Below are 27,020 nucleotides of genomic sequence, written 5' to 3'. Positions count from 1 at the left end.
TAAGTTAGAAGGTTAAAATAGTTAGGACTGTCTGTGGAGTCTTGCATAGCAGCATGAATAATTAAGGTCTCAACGCAAGCTTGGTCATTTGGGCAATTATCTAGTCAGTAAATCCACATAAAAGAATAAATTTCAGTGTAAATTATTGCTGGATATTAGGTCTTGCCACAGTTATACATCATTACTAAAATTAGATACTTGGAGAAAGTGAGGACTGCAGATGCTGGAGATCAGAGTCAAGAGTGTGGTGCTGGAAAAGCACAGCCGGTCAGGCAGGAAAATCGACATTTCGGGCATAAGCCCTTCAACAGGAACCTGCACCACACTCTCGACTAAAATTAGATACTAGACAATTATTCTACATCACCATGCATGAAAAATCTGTAATAGTTCTTTTTCCAAATTATATGCAACCTATTAATTTCACTTACTCTGCAATAGCAGCAGGAGAAATTTCTTCAAGATTTTCCATGCTCCACTCTTCCAAGAATTCCAAAATGGGCGAGGGCTGAGATCCTACAGAAATGTACGCCATCAAAGCTAGATTTTTCACTAGCCCCACAGCATGGCCCTGAAACAGGTATGAAAAAGAGATTTAATATATTTCATTGTATAGTAGCTTCATGCTTCACTGTTTGCCATTTGAGCCACAATCCCATTATAACTGGTTTTTACAGAGATCGCCAAAATAAAGCTCTGCATGGCATACAAAATAAAATCACCATACCTCAACAGATGCGACAGTTCAAATGTTAATTTGAATATTATTGCAAGAGCAAAGTACATAGATTTTGGAAATCTGAAATAAAGCGTAAAATGCTGCTTATGCAGTGGGTCTGGCAACATCTGTAGACAACAAAACTGGATTAACATTTCAGATCAAGATGCTACCAACTTGGGAAGTCATGTTGCAGGACACCAAGTTAGGCCATTTTTGGAATACTGTGTGCAATTCTGGTCTCCTTCCTATGGGAAAGATGTTGTGAAACTTGAAAGGGTTCAGAAAAGATTTACAAGGATGTTGCCAGGGTTAGAGGATTTGAGCTATAAGGAGAGGCTGAATATGCAGGGGCTGTTTTCCCTGGAGCATCGGAGGCTGAGGGGTAACCTTATAGCGGTTTATAAAATCATGAGGGACATGGATAGGATAAATAGACAAAGTCTCTTCCCTGTGGTGGGGGGGTCCAGAACTCAGGGCGGCACGGTGGCACAGTGGTTAGCACTGCTGCCTCACAGCGCCTGTAGACCCGGGTTCAATTCCCGACTCAGGCGACTGACTGTGTGGAGTTTGCACGTTCTCCCCGTGTCTGCGTGGGTTTCCTCCGGGTGCTCCGGTTTCCTCCCACAGTCCAAAGATGTGCGGGTCAGGTGAATTGGCCAAGCTAAATTGCCCGTAGTGTTAGGTAAGGGGTAAATGTAGGGGTATGGGTGGGTTGCGCTTCGGCGGGTCGGTGTGGACTTGTTGGGCCGAAGGGCCTGTTTCCACACTGTAAGTCTAATCTAATCTAAAAAAAAGGGCATAAGTTTAGGGTGAGAGGGGAAAGATATAAAAGAGACCGAAGGGGCAACATGTTCATGCAGAGGGTGGCGCGTGTATGGAATGAGCTGTCAGAGAAAGTGGTGGAGGCTAGTACGATTGCAACATTTAAAATGTATCTGGATGGGTATATGAACAGAAAGGGTTTGGAGAAATGTGGGCCAGGTGCTGGCAGGTGGGACTAGATTAGGTAGGGATATCTGGTTGGCATGAACGAGTTGGGCCAGAGGGTCTGTTTCCATGCTGCACATCTCTAAGACTCTACGACTTGAGTATATCCAGTTTTATTTCAGATTTCCAAGAGTCAGAGATATACAGCATGGAAACAGACCCTTCGGTCCAACTCGTCCATTAATCTAGTTCCATTTGCCAGTAATTGGCCCATAGCCCTCTTAAAAACCCCATCATATACCCATCCAGATGCCTTTTAAATATTGTAACTGCACCCATCTTCACTACTTCCTCTGGGAGCTTGCCCTGTACAGCCACAATGTATCCGTAGTACTTTGCTGAATACATCCAGCATTTAATGCTTTGTTTTAAATTTTCAACATCTGTAGTACTTTTCAGGTCTGGTAGCATTCACAGGGAATAAAACAGGGTTAAATGTTTCAGTGCAAGAAATCTTCACCAGGATGATAAGAAACCTGCTTAGCATTTTCAATTTATAATTCTAGAATATTATCTATGTCCAACAATCAAACATTTGTCGAAAATAAGCTGACTGAGTAACACTGAAAATAATATGCTAAGTGACATCACATGTATGTTAGCTGCTGTTAGGTTTGTGACTTTGAACTAAATAGTCATGTATTTTTTTATTTCCCTAGCATATGTTCTTAGAAGATTATAGAGAGGTCCAAAGCAAAACTAGAAATAGAAAATAAAAGCCCATCGTTAACCTCAATATAAGATCACAGAGGCACAGGATGTAAAAGGACTATTTAGTACCTCCAAGGTGAATATTAGTACAGCATACAAAGCCCTGATAAAAGGCAGTAATGTTCAGTGGCATTCAAGCAAGCTCAAACTAACTCAACTGCCTTGTATCATTATCTACTTCAACAAGTTCACTGACTCAATTTTATGCCTCAAGCACTTAGTGTTCCAGTAAAGAGATCTCTTCTAATCTTTCATTGCACAGTGACAACTTCAAATTGACTATTCCTCATCACAAATATTCCAGAAGAAATTGTCTTTCCCTAACCATTTCCATTAAGCTTTGACAGTTGATATATATTTTGATACAGTAGATTGGAACAAACAAGAGAATGTATTGCCAGAAGAGACAGATGTATCATATTTGGTAAAATAACCATATTGCAATGAAGATTTTTCAAAAACTAAAATGCCAGTTATAATCAGGAATATATATGGTCTGAAATGGTGGTTTCAGCAAGTCAATGACAAGTTTCCAAAGAGAATTGGTTATGTACTTTGAAGTGAAATGCTGCAAAGTATGGAGAAGGTATTGTCCTGCTCTATCATGTTTGTTCAGAGCGTTTGAGAGCATTTATCTTGTAGGATTATGTTGTGGCATTGAAAACCTGAATACTTCTTCCAATGGATCATATCAATTGCCAGTATCAAAATTACTTTAGTTCAGTTTCCAGGAGTCAATTTATTTTCTGTTTTTCAGACTTTGAAGTTGGTGTTCAATAAATTTAAAACCTTGGTTTCTGACCTCCCAAACAAAAAACAAATTTAAACACATTATTTATAAAGGTGTTACCTTCCCATCATATCATCAACAAATCCATCTGAATAGCTGTTCTTTACTACATTTCTTATGACCTATTCACCAATACTATTCGAAAACAATGGGGAGAAACTTACGTAAAACTGCTTCTAACAGCTCTGCACGGATTACATGGACTCCTCGGAGCAGAGAATTGATGAATGTCTGTGACAGTACTACATTGAAAAATTTCTGCCTCCATTGTTCCAGAAATTGGATATAGAAAACTTAAAGATATCCTACAGGCAACACAATCTTACTCAACTCAATCTTACCTCTGGAGTCTCAGCAGGGCATATCATACCCCATAAGGTATTGTGCAGCTGCCTGGGTTTTGCCAGCTTTCCATCTCTTCCAATTGGAGAGTTTAGACGACGAAGGTGAGAGAGAGTTGAAGCAAAGGTCAACCGATTCAATACCTAGTTACGAGTGAAATATTCAAGTATTAGTTTAAGATCATATCCTATATAGTCACACACTTTGTGAAGTCAGGATGCCAAGCTGAAAGGCTGTTGTATTATTTGGGTGGACATTCATGTATCTTTTAAAGAAGTGTATATTAACATACATACATTTATGAAATTCTGTGTTTTTGATTATGCAGTGCTTACAGAAGGTGTGCATCAACATATTTAGGTTTTTGGGAATGACAATGGCTGTACTGATAGCCAAGAGCTTCAGACTGTTTAATATGCTGTTTAGTTTTCATTTCTGGTTATAATTAGTCCTGTGATAGGGGAAAAATAGGGCTTATTATGATCACACTAGTTTGGATTGACACTCATTTATGTCCAATTAATGAATTGTTACATTGAGGTGTAGCCATAAGGCATTTCAGTTTGATTAGTCTTCAAGATAAAGTTCAAAATTACCTGCGATTTCAATGATTACAATAAGAACTTAAATTGCTTGGGCTGATTGGGAAAGAGATATCTATTTCAGACAAATTTATTTGTGCAGGATCTGTAATTTGCTAGAAGGCAAATGCACTTTCTTGTGGATTATAGCAAGTGTAATTCTAGCCTATTCAATGTGGAAGGAACACTCATTCTCCAACAGTCAAAATTAACACCTCCTGAATTAGGCCATCTGGGATCAAAAGATCCAGCCACCATACTAATCATTTTTTCGAACTGGAGGAATAACTTTTTAGGATCTCGTGCAAGCTGATGCATGATTTGGAATTGGCCATGGATTAACAACTTTCCCATTCTCCTGTTAGTGATTTCATATATTATTCACCAGATAATTCTGCAATTTAGATAATCATGTCTCTAAGTTCTATTAGCAGACAAGAGACCACATATACCAAATTTCATTCTCTGCTACAATAATTGTAGTCTAATGTCAAGATCTTAGAATTTTAAAATCCTAGTTACAAGTGGAAGTTAGAACTTCCCTACCAACCCCTACCCAGTTCACAAATATAACATATAATTGATAGACAGAGACCCAACGCGTTCTGTAACTTTCTTAGACAGGAGAGGCTTGCACCTTCTGAAAGATCTCACTAATTATTCTCTCCCCTAAAAGAGGATGCCATAATCAAGACTCCACAGTGGAATAGACTTTGATATAAGGAAAAAGCAATGTTTCACAAAGATAAGATTAAAGCCTTTCACATAACTAACAAAAGACAAAGTACAATTTCGAGAACAATTGTAACAATTTGCACATATGAATGTCGGTATTCTTTCCTCCACCAACTGTGCACACCTCTCTACTTTAGGTAAATGCTTACCTGAATGACAAAGGGATATACAGAAAAATCATGGTATCAAATAAGTCAGATCAGTACGGGAAGAAGCATGTTGTTGAGGATGGTGTCAACTTTTGAACATCACCACTCAATTAACATGATATGAAAATAATTTGAATCATCACAGGAGATTAGAAATGCAAGCATTTGCTGTCTCTCTATCCATAACGTTTGTGCAAAGAATCATTATGTCCAATATGGTCCAATTATTTACTGCAGTAAAATAATTTTACCTGGGATACACCAGCTCTGGCTTGATGAGCCTTCTTTTGATCACCCCAATTTCCTGTTGCTAATGAGTATTTTAGACCATCCGAAATAATCCGTGTTTTAATTGCCAACTCCAAGTTGAAATCTTTCCCTCGGTCTATGAACTTTTGGGAATATATCCGTACTTCTTTCAACAAGTTCTTAAACATACTGTGAAAATAAGTTTAAGTTGCTAACTTGTAATTGTAAATGAAATTACATTATAAAAGTATAAATAAAACATTATTTAATTCAGATGTATATATTGTCTTCTAATAGATTTGAAAATTTTGCAATTTTGTTGCACTTGCAGAGTCAACTACAACTACCTGTTGTATAATGTGGCCTTGTGCATCCACCTCTCCCCATAATTTGAGACAGAAAATAAACAATCAGAAAGAGGAAAAAGTGACAAAAGTATTTAATTGTATGTGAAAGGGTGGCATGGTGGCTCAGTGGTTAACATTGCTGCCTCACAGCACCAGGGACCCAGATTCGATTCCAGCCTGGGGCGCCTTTCTGTGTGGAGGTTGCACATTCTCCCCATGTCTGCATGGGTTTTCTCCAGTTGCTCCAGTTTCCTCCCACAATCCAAGATGTGCAGGTTAGAATGGATTGGCCATGCTAAAATTGCCCCAGTGTTCAGTAGTGTGTAGGTTAGGTGCATTAGTCAAGAGTAAATATAGGATAATAGGGGAGGGGAATGGGTCTGGGTGCGTTAAACTTTGGAGGGGTCAGTATGGACTTGTTGCTGAAGGCCCTGCTTCCACACTGTAGGAATTCTATTTAAAAAAAATTAATAAGTTTATATTTCATTACACAGCTCTCATTACCCTCTAAACAGGAAAGCAAGCAATGGTCCAGCCAGGTCTAGCCTTTTGTTCCCATAATGATCTCTGTCATCCAATTCTCTTCGGCCTAAAGCAGCCAATAGTAATCGATGAACCATGTAACTAAACAAAGAAAACTTGAATTAGTTTTAAGTTACTAGTACTCTAAAATACTTATTCACAAAACATGGTTTGACAAATTAGAATTAGATACAACATGCAAAAAATGAAACATCTTTATGACATCTCTCGCAATTGAAAAATCAATTGTTTTCAAGTTTAATTGTTGGAAAGAGCAATCAATTGATTATTTTTCCAAATTAAAAGTCACAGGACTAAGCACATTTGAACAACTTGGCATCTTTTGCAGGTTCAAACTACCAATCACTGCATACAGCCTTGGTTTCAAAAGTATTAAACATTGTTTGCAACTCTCTTGCTAACCCATACAAATCAGTTCTATATCACATTGTACATTGCATCTGAAGCATGCTTTTAGCTGAGTCTGTTATTTTTAGTAAGTTTAAGAAAATAATTTTCTTTTCTCTGAAACTACAATTCTCACTTAAGTACTCAATAACATACCCCAAGAAATAAGCTTTCTTAGTCTCACAGAAGTCACTGACTCCAACATGTGGCAGCACCTCCTTCTGCAGGATTTCCTTTGCATACTTAATTCTCTTCTCTTTTGTTACACCAGGTTTTGCACCTCTTGAACCAATAAAATTCAATGCAACATTTTGTTCCTGGATAACGAAAGCTTCATCCAGTGAAGGCTTCACCTATAATAAAAATGTAATGATTGTAACCTATATAACATACACAAGTAAGCTTGATATATATGGGCATAGTAATTTAATCTAGACCTTCTTGAAACTATTGTGTCAAATTTAAATCCAGTTTCCTGCCTTGGCTTTCACTCAGCATTTCTGTAGAGAATACAATCAGCAATAAAGAACAGGCATGCACTTGTAATGTGAAAATATTTAGGCACCCTCCATAGTCATCTGACACCTCAAAACAATTAGAAATCAAGAAAATGTGGTAGTCAATTTGCTTCCAGAAACAATAAATGCGATAACGATTAGATAATTTGTTTAGAGACAGTGAGTGACTGATAAATACTGGGCAGGACAATGGGGATAATCCTCTTATCTTCTTTAAGGTAGATGCATGTGATTTTTAATATCTACCTGAGAGTGCAGATGGGGCTTCAAATTAACAACTGAGCAGAAACGGATGAAGAGTCATCTATACATTAGCTTGCTTTCCCTCCGGTGGGTGCTGTCTGACCAGCTGTTATCTCCGCATTTTATGTTTTCAGTACAGATTCTTGCATCTGCAGTAATTCGCTCCTCTAATAATCAAGTTCTCCTTCCGTACTGTTATGGATGTCAGCTTGGGTTTCTGTGCTCTGATTTTGGAGAGGAACTTGGAGCCACCAACCTGGTGACTCAAACTTTGAATGCTACCAACTCAAACAGGGTTAAAGCACATTATATAGCACCCTACAGACTAACCTCAAACTGATTTGAAATGTGTTTCTGACTTTCAAATTCTGATATTTCTAGGGAGTCAGGATGTGCTGTGTCCTTAACAGAAAATTTGCTTAAAATTTTATTAGCACCAGCTATTGTCCACAAGAAAAAGACTTACAACAGAGAAAGACATTAAAATGACTGCACAAGTAAGTAGTTTTAGAAAAAGCTTTTAGTGAAATTAAAACTCACCATTTCCATCATTTCAGGATCATCAAAATCATAGATAATGTGCTCCAAAATGTCTCGATCAGACACAAATCCCAAAGCACGAAACACAATAATTATAGGAACTTCCTGCCTGATGTATGGTAGTGTAGCAACAATTCTCTGGCCTATTGCACTTTTTCTTACACCCTACAGAGAAAACAGAAAGCAGTTTAAGAGTGAACAGTGTTCAAAGAAACTTTAAAAAGTGACTCAAGGAAACATAATTGTCCAAAATCCTACCTGTCCTCCTCTTGCTAGCATGCTGACCCAGATGGTACTTGTGGGACGAGAAGAATTCTCTAAACAGGACCGACACTCCCCTGTGTACGCATATTTGGAGTCCTTCTTTGCAAACACATATACTGTGTTTGTTGCCATTTTCTCCTGTGCAATTAGGACCTTAGAAATGTCCAAAATGATTAATTTATTATAAACACAAATTATTTATTTTACTGTTATTCATGTACAGTGGATTTAACTATCATATCAAACTATAATAAAAAATTGTCAAGTTGTGCAAAATATGCAACAAACTGAGAAGTTGTTTCCACTGGCTAGGGAATATGAATCAAGGAGATATTTCAGGATGAAGTCAATCAATCAGGACTGAGACAAGGAGAATATTCCTCACTGTATCTTTGAAATCCTCTAACCAGAGGACTGTGGAAGGGTATAACTGAACATACTTAAAGGTTGACACAGTCAAAGGATTGGTTTTCAGTGGATCAAGACATTTGGGAAACTGGTAATAAGAGGAATTCAAGCTAGAGATCAACCAGGACCACAATGAATGGAAAAGCAGGTTTCATTAGGTGATATAGTCTTCTGCTGCTTTTATTTATCTTAAGATCAATAAGAATGAAACCTACAGCAATGCAGAATGTAAAATATGGCATCAGAATTGTAGTGCATATTTTGTTTGTGGATCTTGTTACATTTTTGAGTCATTTGGTTTATTCATGGCAAGTGGGCATCATTGACATGGCTAGCAATTGTTGCTAATCCACAAATGCCCTTGAACTTGCCAAACCATTTCTGAAGGCAATGAAGAGTCAAGCGCATTATTGTGTTTCTGGAGTCATGTAGGTTAGACCAGGTAAGGATGGCAGATATCCTTCCAAAAAAGGACATCAGTGAAATGCACTTCAGTTGGGTTTTTGCAATGATCAGTCATAGTTTCGTAGTCACCACTGTTTACTGGTTTTCAAATTCCATGTGTGTTCATGGAATTGAAACCTCACCAGCCACTGCGACAAGATTTGAATCAATGCCCCGACAGTATTTACTTGGACTTCTAGATTACTAGCCCAGTGACACTGCCACTATACAACCTTTCACAGGAGTCATTATGTTCAGCCTTTGGACTGAATAAGGAAAATTTTTTTTTGACAATATTTTTTCAGTGAAACAGTTAATTCCTGATAAGAACTTAAAACTTATTTTCAACAGATACAAAGGAGTTTCTGACAGGAAGCAAGCTAAAACTGTTGTCTGAACTTACAATTCCTTCAGATCACACATTTCGAAGATATAAGGGATATAAACTATTTTTCCTCTGAAGATTTCCACTAGCTACAAGAAAGTAGGGAAGTGCAAACCTAGTGTCAATCTACAGGCTGTTAGCCTGTCTGTTTGACAGTAATGGATCAATCCTAATGGGGGCATACTATGTTTTAACCACACCACCCTGTGGCCTAACATTTCAACTCTCCCTCCCACTCTGCCGAGGACATGGAGGTCCTGGGCTTCCCTCATTGCCGCTCCATCATCACCTGATGCCTGGAGGAAGAACGCCTCAGCTTCTGTCTCGGAACACTTCAACGCCAGGGCATCAATGTGGACGTCAACAGTTTCCTCATTTCCTCTTCCCCCACCTTATCTCAGTTCCAAACTTCCAGCTCAGCACTGTCCCCATGACTTGTCCTACCTGCCTAACTTCTTTTCCATCTGTCCACTCCACCCTCCTCCCTGGCCTATCACCTTCATCCCACCCCCATCCACCCATTGCACTCTTTGCTACTTTTTCCCCATCCCCACCCTCCTCTCATTTATCTCTCCACCCTTCAGGAACTCTGCCTGTATTCCTGATGAAGGACTTTTGCACGAAACGTCGATTTTCCTGCTCCTCGGATGCTGCCTGAACTGCTGTGCTTTTCCAGCACCACTAATCCAGAACATGTTTTAAAATTCACTTGTCAAATCAAGAAATGAAAACAATGCACAAATATTGATCGACATCATGCAGAACTGCCATGCAAACAAAGTTCTTTGTTTTTTTGGAATACGTGGATGATCATTCTTTTTTGCTTTTTTTGTACGGCTACACCGGAGCAATAAATTAAAGGAACCACATGGGAGTTGCTGAACAAATTAGAGGAAATATTGCATTAGAACATGTATACTAACAAGACATTACTTTTAATAAAAGCATCTATATATTCCAAAAAAACTGAAGAAATTTTGTTGGCATGGCAATTCTGCATGATGTACCTATTGTTAAATGGATCAATAGTTGCACTGCTTTCATTTCTTGGTTAATCAAGATGAGATCAGTGTATGAATGCTGGCACATGCATAACAATCTAGATAACAAAATGTGAAAAAAGCCCTAAACAGACATTTTGGCAGATGGCCTAGAAAATTAGAAGGGAGTGTTAAGAATAAATAATGCTAGCTGTGAAACATATCAAGAGGCTTGAGAATAAAGGTCATATCTCACCAACAGTTACTCATGTAAAGTACAAGTTACAGGTGGAGGGAGTTATGTTAGTGAAGTCCATATGAACGTCCTTGACATACTCTTTGGGTTTAACAGCTCCATGTCATGGAGAAATAATTAACCTTACTATGGTACTATGTACCAAAGGCCCTTTGGGACTTTTATCCAAGTCTTGCTGGAGACACCTTAAGTAGTCAAGATGGTACAGTAATGATAACAGATGAGTCACATTAGTTTTCTGGGACTTTGATAAACGAGACCATTATGCATCGACATTTTAATTAAAGGATGGTAATAAAATCAGACATCTCAAAACTCCCACATCAAACCTATTTTACTGGTAAGCACTTTATATGGCAAACATTTACAATGTATCTATACAGATATACTTTCTTTGCAATTGTTGCGATATGAAAATCAAAGCACCTCATTGATACATTAGTATTCATCTAGATCACTAATTGGCATTGAATGTCTTGAAATAATTTAGATTTTGTTAGAATGAATTATTCTGAAATCTCCTTATTTTGCCAAATATTTTATAAGACAACTACAAATTCTGTACCTTTTCTGATCCATTGATGATGAAATATCCACCAGGATCCAGTGGGCATTCATTGAGCTCACAGAGATCACGATCTGTCAGACCACTAAGAAGACAATATGTGGATCGAAGCATGATAGGAATCTTTCCTATAAACGTTTTCTGATGTTGGGTTTGCATCTGCTCTTCTCCCTCCTTAATCACTGTCTTTGTGATGTCCACATAGAGAGGGGCTGAATATCTGTAAAGAGTCAAATGCAAAATCGCAAATCCCAACTCACAACTCATTTTTTGAGAAGTTGATAAAAATTATTTGTGCTCTGTAATGCATCCAAAGAAACTTACGTAAGATTTCGTAATCTAGCTTCATTTGGCATCATTGGAGATGGTGCCCCATCCCTTTCCCAATGTGTGGGTTTGGATAAATAGATTTGTTCAAATTTTAGTAAGAACCTGGGCTGGAACACAAAAATAACACATATTATACATTTGTCCATTTCAACTGATAAAAATATAATAATGTTTTCTTTTGGAGTTTTTTTCTTACCGGCTCTTCTACTTCCCCAGAAGTATGCTGTGCTTCAGCTTGGAGATCTATTGGAGGAGCATCTTCCACAATTCTCTGCACTGACATTTGTATGAATTCATCAAATGAATCCAACTGTTGTCGAACCAAACCTTTCTCATCAAAGTATGAACTGTAAAACAAATATGCCAATTTTTTTTTGAAAGACGAATGGCTAATCAAGTTTCCAGAAATTGTTACTGTGAAATAAACCACCATCATGTGACAACTTATTTACTGGTCCAGATTTTTAAGTCGTAGCAAGACAAACTGAAATACTGTTAACATTTTGGCATCAGGTCACTGTCAGGCAGGGAAGGTGGGTTCAGAAAGACTGTGGGGAAAATCAGAGGTGCAGGGAAGGAAACTGAAATGGAAGGCCAGAAAGGGAAAAGAACAGCTGGAGAGGAGGTGCTCAGATTTCAAAGACAAGAAGGTGGATTTATAAGGCCTAAGAAATGGATCAGGCTAGGACACTAAGGTAATCAAAAGACCTGGTGGAAGTCTAGGGAGCAGGAACATGAGCTATCACAGGCTGGAAAGGGAATTGGAAATGTGGTGGTATGGGTGGAGAATCTATTAAATTTAACACCAATAGCCTGAATAAAGATGGGAAACCAGGACAAATACACATCCTAGAAGCAAGTTGGTCGCACAGCTCCCAGCCATGGCTGTTTTGAAGTGGATTGGGTTCAGGTTTGAGTTTTTAACCTGTTAACATCCTTCACATATTTGCACTGGTTAAAATCCCTTCCACATAAAGACAAAAGGGTGCTGTAGTGACAGAACTAAAAGAGCTTCATATAACGTAAAAGCACCACAAGAGGTAGCTCATACTAACATTTGCTTACACAAAACTTTGCAAGATCTACAGTTTTGTAATAATGCAAAGAACTGTAGATTTACAAAGGACCTCTATGGAGCTTCAATACCACAATGTGAACACTTGTAACAATACTGAAGGCCAGGCAGCCAGGTGCAAAAGAAATAGAAATACAACACTTTCAGCATCTTGAACAATTTGTGATCAAAGAATCTCTGTATAATACTGTTGGCAATAATGTTATTGAGGGTACTGATGCAATCAACATATACGTAGGCTGGGGTGCATGCTGATTTGAGCTCGGACATTGAAGTCAGCTTGAATTTACCCAAGACAATGATAAACTACTACATTATCCTTCAAATCCTGGATATCAAAGACCCAGTTGTAGGAAAATCTGACATATACAACAGCCAGCAAGAAATACAAGCTCATCCAGGGAAGGAAAAGGTTCATGCCCAAAAGCTTATTTTGTGAACCTTTTCCTTCCCTGGATGAGCTTGTATTTCTTGCTGGCTGTTGTATATGTCAGATTTTCCTACAACTGGGTCTTTGATGTCCAGGATTTGAAGGATAATGTAGTAGTTTATCATTGTCTTGGGTAAATTCAAGCTGACTTCAATGTCCGAGCTCAAATCAGCATGCACCCCAGCCTACACATATGTTGATTGCATCAGTACCCTCAATAACATTATTGCCAACAGTATTATTCAGAGATTCTTTGATCACAAATTCTTCAAGATGCTGAAACTGTTGTATTTCTATTTCTTTTGCACCTGGCTGCCTGGCCTTCAGTATTGTTACAAGTGTTCACATTGTGGTATTGAAGCTCCATAGAGGTCCTTTGTGAATCTACAGTTCTCTGCATTATTACAAACTGTAGATCCTCCCACAATCCAAAGATGTGCGGGTCAGGTGAATTGGCCATGCTAAATTGCCCACTAGTGCTAGTGTTAGGAGGGAAATGGTTCTGGGTGGATTACTCTTCGGAGTGTCGGTGTGGACTAGTTGGGCCGAAGGGCCTGTTTCCACACTGTAAGGAATCTAATCTAATCTAATCTAAAAAATATGAAACAAACCCATGCTGACACAGAAGCAAATATATATTCTATAACAGAGAATGTCAAGGGAAGGATTTCAGGGAAGGACTAAAAATTGCTTGCATTTCAAACAAACTATATTGTTATGAGATCTGCAGCAGTTCAGGATGTGCAAGATATTTTAAATTGTCATTCTATCATATCACTTCAGTACATCTGCCTTACTTGGTCAAGAAACCTCCAAATATAAGACCACCATAATCTCAGACAGCTACATTATAACTCCCAAGCTACCTGAAAATAACAATATTCAAGATACAGTAAGCTAGTGCAAACAAAAGTGGAAATTCCCATGCCTATGTTTCTTATGCTATATTTGCACTAGAGTTCAAATTACTGTATCAATCAGCCATTTTAATTCCAGTGTAACCTTTAGAATTACAGTGGACCCTCAATTAATTCCAATCAGGATGCACCTTGTAAATTCTGATGGGACAGGAGCTTTTATTAAATGGAAGGCAATACAAGCCAACATCAAAAAGGTCAGACTGATGTACATTAACCTTCACTTGTCTAAATTTCATACAACATATTCCAGGGAACATATCCACAAAATATAATAGAAAAAGTAAATGCTCATGTTCTTTTTTTTAATGCTGTGAAGAATTCTAACCTGTCTTTTTGATAAAGTTAAATATCACAATATGATTCTATGAAAACCAGGTTGTAGTCCAACAGGTTTATTTGAAAGTACAAGCTGACAGAGTGCTGCTCCCTCGACAGGTAGCAAGTGGGGCAGGATACATAGGACACAGAATTTATAGGTAAAAGATAAAAGTGTCATACAATGTATGGGTAGAGGTTTAGGGTGAGAAGAAAAAGATTTAAAAAGGGACCAAAGGGACATTTTTTCATGCAAAGTGTAGTAAGTGTATGGAATGAGCTGCCAGAGGAAGTGGTGGAGTTTGGTACAATTACAACATTTAAAAGGCATCTGGATGGACATATAAATAAGAAGGGTTCAGAGGGATATGGGCCAAGTGCAGGCATAAGGGACTAAATTAGTTTAGGATATCTGGTCGGCATGGACAAGTTGGACCAAAGGGTCTGTTTCCATGCTGTACATCTCTACGACTATACGACAATGGACAGCACGGTGGCACAGTGGTTAGCACTGTTGCCTCACAGCGCCAGAGACCTGGTTCAATTCCCGCCTCAGTCGACTGACTGTGTGGAGTTTGCACATTCTCTCCTTGTCAACATGGGCTTCCTCTGGGTGCTCCGGTTTTTTCCCCACAGTCCAAAAATGTGCAGGTTAGGTGAACTGTCCATGCTAATTTGCCTGTAGCGTTAGGTGAAGGGGTGAAATGTAGGGGAATGGGTCTGAGTGGGTTGCGCTTCGGCGAGTCTGTGTGGACTTGTTGGGCTGAAGAGCCTGTTTCCACACTGTAAGTAATCTAATCTAATCTAAACTATAACTGATGCAAAGTACTAGATAAACCTAGACGGCTGTTAAGTCTTTAAATCACTTTTTGATGGCATGAGAGCTTACAAACCTCCTAACTTCCCATAGCAGTACATTAAATCAAAAACATTTCACTAACTGATAAATATCCAGCTGATTTACGAACAGAATAACCAGGAAAACAGTAGGGCCCATTCAGGACCAAAGTGACAATCTCTATGTGGAGTTAGAGGACACAGCTGCAGTTTTAAATGAGTTTTGCATCTGTGTTCATTATACAGAAATATGATGTTGGGTAGGGGCAATAATAATTGTGAACAAATTAGCATCGAGAAGCAGGTAGTTTCAGCAGGTTTAAAGTGGATAAATCCCAGGCCCAAATGAGATGTGTCCCAAATAACTGTAGAAAGCAAGGGAGGAGATTACAGGGGCTCTGAGATTAATTTTCAAATCCTGGTTAGCCACAGGAAGGGTGCTAGAGGACAGTGAATGTGGTACCATTATTCAAGATGGGTGATAGGATCAAACGTGGAAACTACAGGTCAGTGAGTTTAACATATATAGTCAGGAAGCTATTGGAAAAGATTCTGATGAAAAGAATTAATCTCCACTTGGAGAGTCAAGTGTTAATCAAGAATAGTCAGCATGGCTTTGCAAAGGGGAGATCATGTCAAAAAATGCGATTGAATTTTTCAAGGAGGGGACTAGGTATGTCAATGAGGATAGTACAGTTGAAGTAGTCTCTACAGATATCAGTATAGTTCTGACAAGGTCCCACACGGCAAAATAGTTAAGAAGCGAACAGCCCGTGGGATCCAATTGTTACAGGTGATTTTATTCTGCACAATGACTGGACAAATCAGATAGTCAAGGCTAAAATGGAAGATGAATTGCAGAATGCATCAAGGATTGTTTCTTAGATCAGCAGGTTAATGACTTACCTGACAACAGGCGATTTGTGTATTGAGGTAGGATTAATACGAGATAAATAATGAAGGATCTTCGAGAAGTTAGAATCATAGATTCCCTACAGTGTGAATGGCGGTCATTAGGCCCATCAAGGAGAAAGTGAGGACTGCAGATGCTGGAGATCAGAGCTGAAAATGTGTTGCTGGAAAAGCGCAGCAGGTCAGGCAGCATCCAAGGAGCAGGAGAGTCGACGTTTCGGGCCTGAGCCCTTCTTCAGGAATGAGGAAAGTGTGTCTAGCAGGCTAAGATAAAAGGTAGGGAGGAGGGACTTGGGGGAGGGGAGTTGGAAATGCGATAGGTGGAAGGAGGTCAAGGTAAGGGTGACAGGCCGGAGTGGGGGTGGGGGTGGAGAGGTCAGGAAGAAGATTGCAGGTTAGGAAGGCGGTGCTGAGTTTGAGGGATTTGACTGAGATAAGGTGGGGGGAGGGGAAATGAGAAAACTGGAGAAATCTAAGTTCATCCCTCATGGTTGGAGGGTTCCTAGGCGGAAGATGAGGCGCTCTTCCTCCAGCCATCGTGTTGCTATGGTCTGGCGATGGAGGAGTCCAAGGACCTGCATGTCCTTGGTGGAGTGGGAGGGGGAGTTGAAGCATTGAGCCACAAGGTGGTTGGGTTGGTTGGTCCGGGTGTCCCAGAGGTGCTCCCTAAAACGTTCCGCAAATAGGCGGCCTGTCTCCCCAATATAGAGGAGGCCACATCGGGTGCAGCAGATGCAGTAAATGATGTGTGTGGAGGTGCAAGTGAATTTGTGGCGGATGTGGAAAGATCCCCAAGGGAAGTAAGGGGGGAGGTGTGGACGCAAGTTTTGCATTTCTTGCGGTTGCAGGGGAAGGTGCCGGGAGTGGAGGTTGGGTTGGTGGGGGGTGTGGACCTGATGAGGGAGTCATGGAGGGAGTGGTCTTTTCGGAATGCTGATAGGGGAGGGGAGGGAAATATATCTCTGGTGGTGGGGTCCGTTTGGAGGTGGCAGAAATGATGACGGATGATACGATGTATATGGAGGTTGGTGGGGTGGTAGGTGAGGATCAGTGGGGTTCCGTCCTGGTGGCGATTGGAGGGGCGGGGCTCAAGGGCGGAGGTGCAGGAAGTGGAGGAGATGCAGTGAAGGGCATCGTCGATCACGTCTGGGGGGAAATTTCAGTCATTGAAGGAGGAGGCCATCTGGATTGTACGGTATTGGAACTGGTCCTCCTGGGAGCAGATGCGGCGGAGACGAAGGAATTGGGAGTATGGGATGACGTTTTTACAGGGGGCAGGGTGAGAGGAGGTGTAGTCTAGGTAGCTATGGGAGTCGATCGGTTTATAGTAAATGTCCGTGTTGATTCGGTCGCCCGAGATAGAAATGGAAAGGTCTAGGAAGGGGAGGGAGGAGTCTGAGATGGTCCAGGTAAATTTGAGGTCGTGGTGGAAGGTGTTGGTAAAGTGGATGAACTGTTCAACCTCCTCGTGGGAGCACGAGGCAGCACCGATGCAGTTATCGATGTAGCGGAGGAAAAGGTGGGGGGTGGTGCCAGTGTAGCTGCAGAAGATGGACTGTTCCACATATCCTATGAAGAGGCAGGCATAGCTGGGGTCCATGCGGGTGCCCATGGCTACTCCTTTGGTTTGGAGGAAGTGGGAGGATTGAAAAGAGAAGTTGTTCAGGGTGAGGACCAGTTCAGTCAGTCGAAGGAGGATATCAGTGGAAGGGTAATGGTTGGTACAGCGGGAAAGGAAGAAGCGGAGGGCTTTGAGTCCTTCGTGATGGGGAATGGAGGTGTACAGGTACTGGATATCCATGGTGAAGATAAGGCGTTGGGGACCGGGGAAGCGAAAATCATGGAGGAGATGGAGGGCGTGGGTGGTGTCCCGTACGTAGGTGGGGAGTTCTTGGACTAAGGGGGATAGGACCATGTCGAGGTATGCAGAGATGAGTTCGGTGGGGCAGGAGCAGGCTGAGACAATGGGTCGGCCGGGGCAGTCAGGTTTGTGGATTTTGGGCAGGAGGTAGAAGCGGGCAGTGCTGGGTTGTGGGGCTATGAGGTTGGAGGCGGTGGATGGGAGATTAGGCCTATCAAGTCAACATCGACCTGCCGAACAGCATCCCACCCAGACCAAGCACCCCTACCGTATCCCTGTAACCCTGCATTTCCCATAGCTAATCCACTTAGCCTACACATCCCTGGAAATTATGGGCAATTTAGCATGACCAATCGACCTAACTTGCACATGTTTGGACTGTGAAGGAAACTGGAACACCTGGAGGAAACCCACGCCGAAACAAGGAAAATGTGCAAACTCTGCACAGACGAACTCTGCCTGAGGCTGCAATCACAACATGGTAGAATTTCAAATTCAGTTTAAGGGAGCAAAAATTAAGTTTCAAACCAGTGCGCTCAACTAGCCAGAGAGACCCTCATCCCACGAATGAATTTAAAAAACTTAAGTAAAGACCGATTACAAGATATGAAGAAAGAGTTGCCTGAAGTGGGCCTGGAAAATAGACAAATGGGGACATAGGTAGATGAGCAATGGCAGACATTTATGCAGATATTTTGTCATGAATCAGCTCAAATGTATTCGTGTCAGAAAGGTAGACCACGCATGGCAAACAGACTGTAAAGAAAGTATCCAGACAGGAACTAAGGAACACAAAATTGCAAATTCTAGTTGTATATCAGAGGATTGGGTTCCTTTGGAGCCAGCAGTTCTATGACTAAAAAGCGTTGACAGAGAGAGAAAATTAACTATGAAAGAAAACTGGCAATAAATATAAAAACAAAAAGCGAGAGCTTCTTCGGTCATATATACACAAAGTGTAGCTAAATTGAGTGAGGGACTCAGGATGCAACTGAAGAACTGAAAATTGAAACAGGGAAACGGTACATATTTTAAAGCAATAGAGAGGAACCTCGATTATCCGAAAATCAATTATCTGAATACTGGATTATCCAAAGGGGATCTCAAGGTCCCTATAGAAGCATTACGTCAAAGAGCTGTTTCAATCCTGATCGCTTCTTTTGTTTGCAGGTATAATGATTAAAAACAAACTCGGCTCACTGAAATACTGCTGAGAATAGTCCTGGACAGTCCAGGCACCATCTCTGGATGTCAAAATCAACTAAAATCAAGAATGCCATACTCCACTTCATTCAAACCACCAATCTCATCAATCACCTTCTCAATATTAAACCAATTTCTAGAACAACTATTGCATTTCAGATTTCAGTTGATATTACAAAGCATTTAAACCATTCATAACTTCTGAATCCACAACAAAGACCAGCTTACAATGAATCTGCTACCGTATTGCATCACGGTATGAATGCTAGTCTCCGAGTTGAATGATAGAGGTGCTAGATAACAGAAGTTGGATGCTCAACTGTGAAGGATTCCCGCAATTCAGCAAATGGCACACTCTATCAAAAGTACCAGTTTCTTGTTCCACTTTATCCTTCTACAATTAGAAGACCATAAATGCTTTCTGAAATGTGATTGTCATCCAAGCATTAATACTACATTTGGAAAGTTTTCACATTTCTAAAGCAATAAGGACCTTGCTTTTCCTAATCACAAGTTTCACCATGGTCAAAGTTCACTTATTCCGAACAACGATGTGTCCACAAACAGAACATTGAGCTTTTGTGATTTGGCTACAGAAGTAATGTCTTGTCAATATCTACCACATTACTTTCACAATTCTTACTCAGTTCCCTTCTGTGATTCAGAATTTTTTCTATATCACTACTCTTTGAATTCTCAATTTCTTCAAATTGTCTAAAACTTGCTCACAGAATGAGATATCTGGTTAATCATCTTGTTTGGCTCTAGAAAATCTATTTGCTCAACCACATATAAAATAAATAAGCAGGTGAAAACCAATTCAAATTAGTTCTTAATTTGTAAAAATCAGTGATCGTATTAGTGAAAGTCAAAGCTGTAAGGTAAAATACCTTATGAAAGCAGAGATTCTGGGCTCTCCTGACTCTTGCATACTAATTTGGGATTTTGAAGTAGATTCAAATTGAGGCAATAACCAATAGTTAATGATCATGAATTTAAGATAGCGTCAATATTGTGCAACTTCTTGTGAGCTCCCAGCAGCAGATGTAACTAACATTTCTTATAACTGTTCTATGCTTGTAAATTTAAATTCTAAACCTGTAAAAATTATTAATAATGCTCTTTTAAATCTACGTACCTTGCCTAGCACACACCGTGTGACATAATCTACCTGCCTGTCTAAACTTTTCTTTTTGCCCTGTGCTCTGTGTGACCTTGCTTACTATGATCTGCCTGTGCTGCTCATAAACAAAGATTTTCACTGTACTTAGGTACACAGGACAATAAATAAATCAAATCAAAGTACTATAGCAGTGAAAGAAAGATTAATCCTAAATAGCCTATTGATGTCAGGCAGAGGTTAGTGTATATCCATTACTGAGCTAAACTATTTCATGCTGACTGATTAGCAGCAGGTTATAACTCAGAAGGTTCATTCGAGCAGCTAAAATCAAGTATAAAACCACTCTGACAAAAGGATAGTTTAGAATGCCAGTTCTTCCAGCAATTTCAGGTTCTGATGTAAACAAATGCATTACAGTACATCATTGTAGAAGATACATTTATTTACTTTTGTCAAGATCCAGCAGACTATTTATTTACCTGATAACAATCCAACAAGCCTCCTGCCACAAATCTGGAGTGATTTCATCATCATCTTCATCATATTGCGTATCTAGAAATCGATTAGCAGCAATTAATAAGATTCTCTGAGCCAACCTGTACTATTCAGAAAGACACCATTCTTCATAATAAGATATACACAGCAAATTGATTTCAACCTACATTTACATAATTGCTTGAGAGTATCTAAATAAAAGCTAAATTAAAGGTAAGTGTGCAATATTTCTTATGCTGGAGGTTTTCCAGCTCATTGATATTTACAGTACAAAAACAATTCCATCAATGCCAGTTGATATTTCCATTTGTTAACAGATTACACAGGACTTTTTCACTGTGGAGTTTAAGTTGTATAGCACACAACTATTATAGTTATCACCATTCAAAAGCTCACTACAACTTCATAGCTAGCACTGCAGTCACAAGTGATCACTAAATGTCATATTGTGGCAGTTGGGGTATCTTGAGAGAAAAATGTAGAACAAGATACTAGGTAGTGTACAGAGGGGGAAAGATTATAGAAACACAACACAGACAAGATTTAGAGGATGCGCAGGCAAGCGTGGGTTTGGAAATTGCAAAAAGCAACACACAAAGCCAAAGAATTCAATTCAACTGTGGAGAACCAGCCCATTGGAGTAGTCCAAGTAAAAGAAGCATCGCTTCAGCAATACTATGTATGCTCCAGAAATACCTACGAAGTACGTACTACCACTCTGCATCAGGACTCCACTGCTTTACAAGAATTTCACTGAAATCAAGGAAGTTCAGTGACATAGACTATGGATCAGTACTGAGTCAATTTTTGCTTCACTACATAAATATATTCCATATGCCCAAATCCAAAGCACAATCATGAAACCTGATGATGGCCTAAAATAAAGCTGAGTATGCAGTAAATAGGACTTAAAGGTTTCAGGAGTATATGGATAGTTTAACGAGATGACCAAAAAAGTGAAGGAAGAACAAGGAATGTGAGTCTCTACTGTTAGGAAAGTATTGGAATACAAGTGACTCAGAGACAAAGGAGTTTAAAAACATAATTATTTGAAAGTGCAAGTTTTATGGACGCACCTAGAATGACAATTTTTTTAAAAAGTTATCCAAATTCACTCAACTGGAGACTTTTAAAAAAATTCATAAAAATGACATGACTAGTGATAACTGTTTGCTTTGCTGTACACAGAAACAGCTAAAGAACTTTGACTGAAGTACAATAGCTGTGCTCTCCAAGAGGCCCATGCTTTCTTGGCCCCCACTCTCGGAGACAGTTTGTGAATTTTCAAGTATCAAAATTGGGTCACAGTGGGAAATTGTTTCAGAAGAACTGCGGTTGACCCTGCTGGCTCTGTTTTGAATAATAACTAGGTTGAAGAAGTTCTTAGTTAAAAATCAACAATACCAGGTTATAGTCCAACAGGTTTAATTGGAAGCATACAACCTTTTGGAGTGCTGCTCCTTCAGCAGGTGGTTGTGGAGGACACAATTGCAAGACACAGAATTTAGACAATAGACAATAGGTGCAGGAGTAGGCCATTCTGTCCTTCGAGCCAGCACCACCATTCATTATGATCATAGCTGATCATCCTCAATTAGTATCCTGTTCCTCCCTTATCCCCATAACCCTTGATTCCACTATCCTGAAGAGCTCTATCCAACTCTTTCTTGAAAGTATCCAAAGACTTGGCCTCCACAGCCTTCTGAGGCAGAGTATTCCACACACCCACCACTGAGTGAAGAAGCTTCTCCTCAACTCTGTTCTAAATGGCCTACCCCTTATTTTTAAACTGAGGCCTCTGGGTCGGGACTCACACATCAGCGGAAACATGCTTCCTGCCTCCAGAATGTCCAATTCTTTAATAATCTTATAAGTCTCAATCAGATACCTCTCAACCTTCTAAACTCAGGGGTATACAAGCCCAGTCGCTCCAATCTTTCAATGTAAGATAGTCCCGCCATTCCAGGAATTGACCTCGTGAACCTACGGTGCACTCGCTCAATAGCCAGAATGTCTTTCCTCAAATCCGGAGACCAAAACTGCATACAATATTCCAGGTGCAGTCTCATCAGGGCCCTGTATAGCTGCAGAAGAACATCTTTGCTTCTATATTCAATTCCTCTTATTATGAAGGCCAGCATGCTATTAGCTTTCTTCACTGCCTGCTATACCTGCATGCTTGCTTTCATTGACTGATGTAGAAGAACACCTAGACCTCATTGTACTGCCCCTTTACCTAACTTGACTCCATTTAGGTACCAATCTGCCTTCCTGTTCTTGCCACCAAAGTGGATAACCACATATTTATTCACATTAAACTGCATCTGCCATGCATCTGTCCACTCACCTAGCCTGTCCAGGTCACCCTGCAATCTCCTAACATCCTCCTCACATTTCACCCTGCCACCCAATAGCAAAAGTTTACAGTGTGATGTAACTGAAATTATACATTGAAAAATACCTTGATTGTTGAGCGAGTCTTTCGTCTGTTCAAATACCATGATAGTTTCACTTCTTTCACGTGTAAATCATAAAACATTTATTTAAAAAGTTGCAACTTTTTAAAAACGTTTTGTGATTTACACATGAAAGGAGTGAAACTATCATGGTATTCGAACAGATGAAAGACTCACTCAACAATCAAGATATGTTTCACTGTATAATTTCAGTTACATCACACTGTAAACTTTTGTTATAAATTCTGTGTTTTGCAATTGTGTCGTTCACAACCACCTGAAGGAGCAGCGTTCCGAAAGCGAGTGTGCTTCCAATTAAACCTGATGGACTATATCCTGGTGTTGAGATTTTAACTTTGTACATCCCAGTCCAACACCGGCATCTCCAAATCATGAAGAGGTTCTTGTTTGTTCTAGTTCAGGTGGAGAAAAGCCTAAGAAACAGATGAATTAGAGGGAAACCTGTTAAGAAGCTGCCCAGCTGATATGTGTGAAAACTCTCTACATCAGTTCGCAGTTAAAACCATTTGCTTTTTTGAAAGTGATTGAAAGAACATCATGAGTATTTCTTGAACATGCTGTGCATGCGTGACTTTAGAGCTAATGATGCATAACTAGTGATGACCACACATCAAAACAACAGATTCTAAAACATACCTTAACTGTTGCCTTACAAAATAACCCATTGTCAATTTTTTGCAAGGTTTGTAGCTCAGGTTGAGGTTTAGGGTGTAGGTTTGATATCCAGATGTTTCATTACCTGACTAGGTAACATCATCAGTGGCGACCTCCAAGTGAAGCGAAGCTGTTGTCTCCTGCTTTCTATTTATATCTTTCTCCTGGATGGGGTTCTTGGGGTTTGAGGTGATGTCATTTCCTGTTCATTTTCTGAGGGGTTATAGATGGTATCTAGATCTATGTGTTTGTTTATGGCATTGTGGTTGGAGTGCCAGGCCTCTAGGAATTCTCTGGCATGTCTTTGCTTAGCCTGTCCCAGGATAGATGTGTTATCCCAGTCAACATGGTGGTTTTTTTCATCCGTGTGTAGGGATACGAGGGAGAAAGAGTCATGCCTTTTTGTGTTTGTGTATCCTGGTGGCTAACTTTCTTCCTGTTTGTCCTACGTAGTGTTTGTGGCAGTCCTTGCATGGAATTTTGTAGATGACGTTGGTTTTGTCCATGGGTTGTACTGGGTCTCTTAAGTTTGGTAGTTTTTGTTTAGGGCGAGAGTGTTGGTGGGTTTGTGTGCTACTAGGATTCCGAGGGGTTTTAGTAGTCTGGTTGTCATTTCTGAAACTTCTTTGATGTATGGTAAGGTGATTAGGGTTTCTGGCTGCATTTGGTCTGCTTGTCGTGGTTTGTTCTTGAGGAATCTGCGCACTGTATTTTTTGAGTATCCGTTCTTCTTGAATACGTTGTATAGGTGGTTCTCCTCTGTTTTCTGAAGTTCGTCTGTGCTGCAGTGTGTGGTGGAAGAAAGTTAGCCACCAGGGTACACGAACACCAGCTAGCCACAAAAAGACACGACTCTCTCTCCCTCATATCCCTACACACGAATGAAAAAACCATTTCGACTGGGACAACCCATCTATCCTGGGACAGGCTAAGCAAAGACATGTCAGAGAATTCCTAGAGGCCTGGCACTCCACCACAACACCATAAACAAACACATAGATCTAGATACCATATATCAACCCCTCAGAAAACGAACAGGAAATGACATCACCTCAAACCCCAGGAACCCCCCATCCAGGAGAAAGATATAAATAGCAATCAGGAGACAACAGCTTCGCTTCACTTGGAGGTCACCACTGATGATGTTACCTAGCCAGGTAATGAAATGTCTGGATATCAAACCTACAGCTCAGCATGCAAACCTACACCCTAAACCCATTGTCAAGTTGTTGTTGTTTTCAGAAAGCCAATATCTGCAGTGGAATCTTTTATTTTCTTTTTCTGAGGAAAATGTGGAACTGTGTTTATGTTTATATTTGTATTTCTAGTTCACTGTACACATTAATCAACGATTACATCTTTGTTGAATTTTCTTTTGATAATAAATGCATAAATTATGTCAATTAACATATCTGGTTAGTAGACTTTTTTGTTTAAAATCTCTAATATAGAGGACGTGTTTAATCGATCATTTGTTATCTGGAAAGCACACTTTTAAGTTGTGAGACTAGATGACATTGCTACAACCGAGACTGGACGAATGCAATGTGAAGGAAGGAGGAATTTTTTTAAAAAGCATATTATCTAAATGGTGAGAAAGAGAGTTCAAAATGCAGACAAATCTGTTTTTTCTTGTTCATTAATCACAAAAAATTAGTGTGCAGTTACATCAAGTAATTAGAAAACCTAAATACTTTCTTGTTCATTGCAAGGGAAAGGTAATATGAAAGCAGGTAGGTAATGTTTCAGTTATCGAGGGCATGAATGAGATTACATCTGCAACAATATGCACTCTTGTTCTAATTATTTTAGAAAAGGAAGGCTGTAAACATATCAGAGATCCTTTGCTTAGAGACTCATTCTTAGCATAAATGAACGGGCATCTGAATTATCATAGTCACAAACTGGTCACAGAAATATCAGTAATAGACAGAAGTAGGCCGATGCAGACAGAAACAAGATTCACAAGTGAACAGCATAGAAGCAACTGGAAATGTGCAACCCACCCTGTGGGCATCTCACAAACACAAAATGATCAGTGACAGCAATCGTGACTTCAAGCAAGGTGGCTCTGAGCAACCATACCACAAAACAAGAGAGGGGAGGGTCAGATAAATCAATTATAAGAGAACAATAGTAATCCACAGATTTAAGAAATGATAACATGTTCAAACGCTTTGTAGTGGAAAAGGAGAACTGGAGTGGCAGTGAGATTGGATCAAATATGGACAATTTGAGTGCAAATTCCACAATGTTAACAATACTAATGATAGATACACTAATGTTGGTTGAAGGACAGAGCTCTCTTGTCCTTCTTTCTATAATACAGTGGGGTATTTTAGGCCCACTTGAGGGGCAAACACACCATGAAGGACAGTGCCTCCTGACAATGCAGCATTCCCTCCGTGAAATGGAGTGTCGACCAAAATGATGGGCTTAAAAACGTCTGTGGAGGTGGACTGGAATCCAGGAGCAAGCCGACGGTTGACCATGTTGATTATAGGAGAGGTTTATTGACCTTCGTGTATAAAGTGGTGTATCTCACAGCAGCTTCCCTCCACCGCCTGGAGCTCAGAGGAAACGTCACTGAGTCGGGGCACATCACAGCTCAGGGACTGGAAGACCGCAGCCGGTTTGCGTTTCCCGCAAAGGCCCCAACTACAAAACTAAGACTGGACTCGGCACCTGGGGCAGAGGGAGAGGGAGAGGGACAGGCCTCAGGCTGGGCTCCCGGAGCCGGCGCCAGCCCACCTCGGCAGCCGCCATTTTAAACTTCACAAACGGTACGCATTCAGAAATAGAACGGAAGCCCAGAACTCACCCTCGCCGTCGTCCGGATCGTACATCTCGACGGTCGATTATGGGCTGACGGGAATAAAGGGAGAAAGCGGCCTCAACCGACCAGTTAAAGCGACGGATGGAGCCCGATTGCATCCGCCGCCCGGCACCGAGCAGAGCGACAGGGAGCACTGCGCATGCTCCACCTTCTCATCCACTCACCCAGCGGGAGGGAGAGACAGCGCCATCTCTGGCTCAGTCAGACAATGCAGAGGGCAGTGTGGGTCAGTCAGACAATGCAGAGGGCAGTGGCCCTGGATCAGTCAGCCAGAGCAGAGGGGTAGTGTCTCTGGGTCAGTCAGCCAGTGCAGAGGGGTAGTGTCTTTGGGTCAATCAGCTAGTGCAGAAGGTATTGTCTCTGGGTCAGTCAGCCAGTGCACAGGGCAGTGTCTCTGGGTCAGCCAG

General features: G+C 40.4%; 1 protein-coding gene across 1 annotated transcript in view; it reads right to left on the bottom strand.

Annotated features, from left to right (window-relative positions):
* polr2b (RNA polymerase II subunit B) overlaps positions 1-26,763 on the bottom strand; it is a 48,490-nt gene extending 21,727 nt beyond the window's left edge. Inside the window, exons 1-12 of the mRNA XM_060851639.1 lie at positions 26,599-26,763; positions 20,631-20,703; positions 11,672-11,822; positions 11,470-11,582; positions 11,146-11,365; positions 8,102-8,260; positions 7,844-8,008; positions 6,699-6,895; positions 6,117-6,236; positions 5,268-5,454; positions 3,551-3,694; positions 432-571 (exon numbers count right to left, since the gene is read on the bottom strand). Coding sequence (XP_060707622.1) covers positions 432-571; positions 3,551-3,694; positions 5,268-5,454; positions 6,117-6,236; positions 6,699-6,895; positions 7,844-8,008; positions 8,102-8,260; positions 11,146-11,365; positions 11,470-11,582; positions 11,672-11,822; positions 20,631-20,703; positions 26,599-26,623 — 1,694 coding nt within the window. The 5' untranslated portion in view covers positions 26,624-26,763. The remainder of the gene's footprint in view (positions 1-431; positions 572-3,550; positions 3,695-5,267; positions 5,455-6,116; positions 6,237-6,698; positions 6,896-7,843; positions 8,009-8,101; positions 8,261-11,145; positions 11,366-11,469; positions 11,583-11,671; positions 11,823-20,630; positions 20,704-26,598) is intronic.
* Between the last annotated feature and the right edge of the window lie 257 nt (positions 26,764-27,020).

This window comes from Hemiscyllium ocellatum, chromosome 36 (genome assembly GCF_020745735.1).
Source record: "Hemiscyllium ocellatum isolate sHemOce1 chromosome 36, sHemOce1.pat.X.cur, whole genome shotgun sequence".
NCBI classification, from domain to species: Eukaryota; Metazoa; Chordata; class Chondrichthyes; order Orectolobiformes; family Hemiscylliidae; genus Hemiscyllium; species Hemiscyllium ocellatum.
Note: the sequence above shows the minus strand (reverse complement) of the source record. Positions and strands in the feature narration are given on the sequence as shown.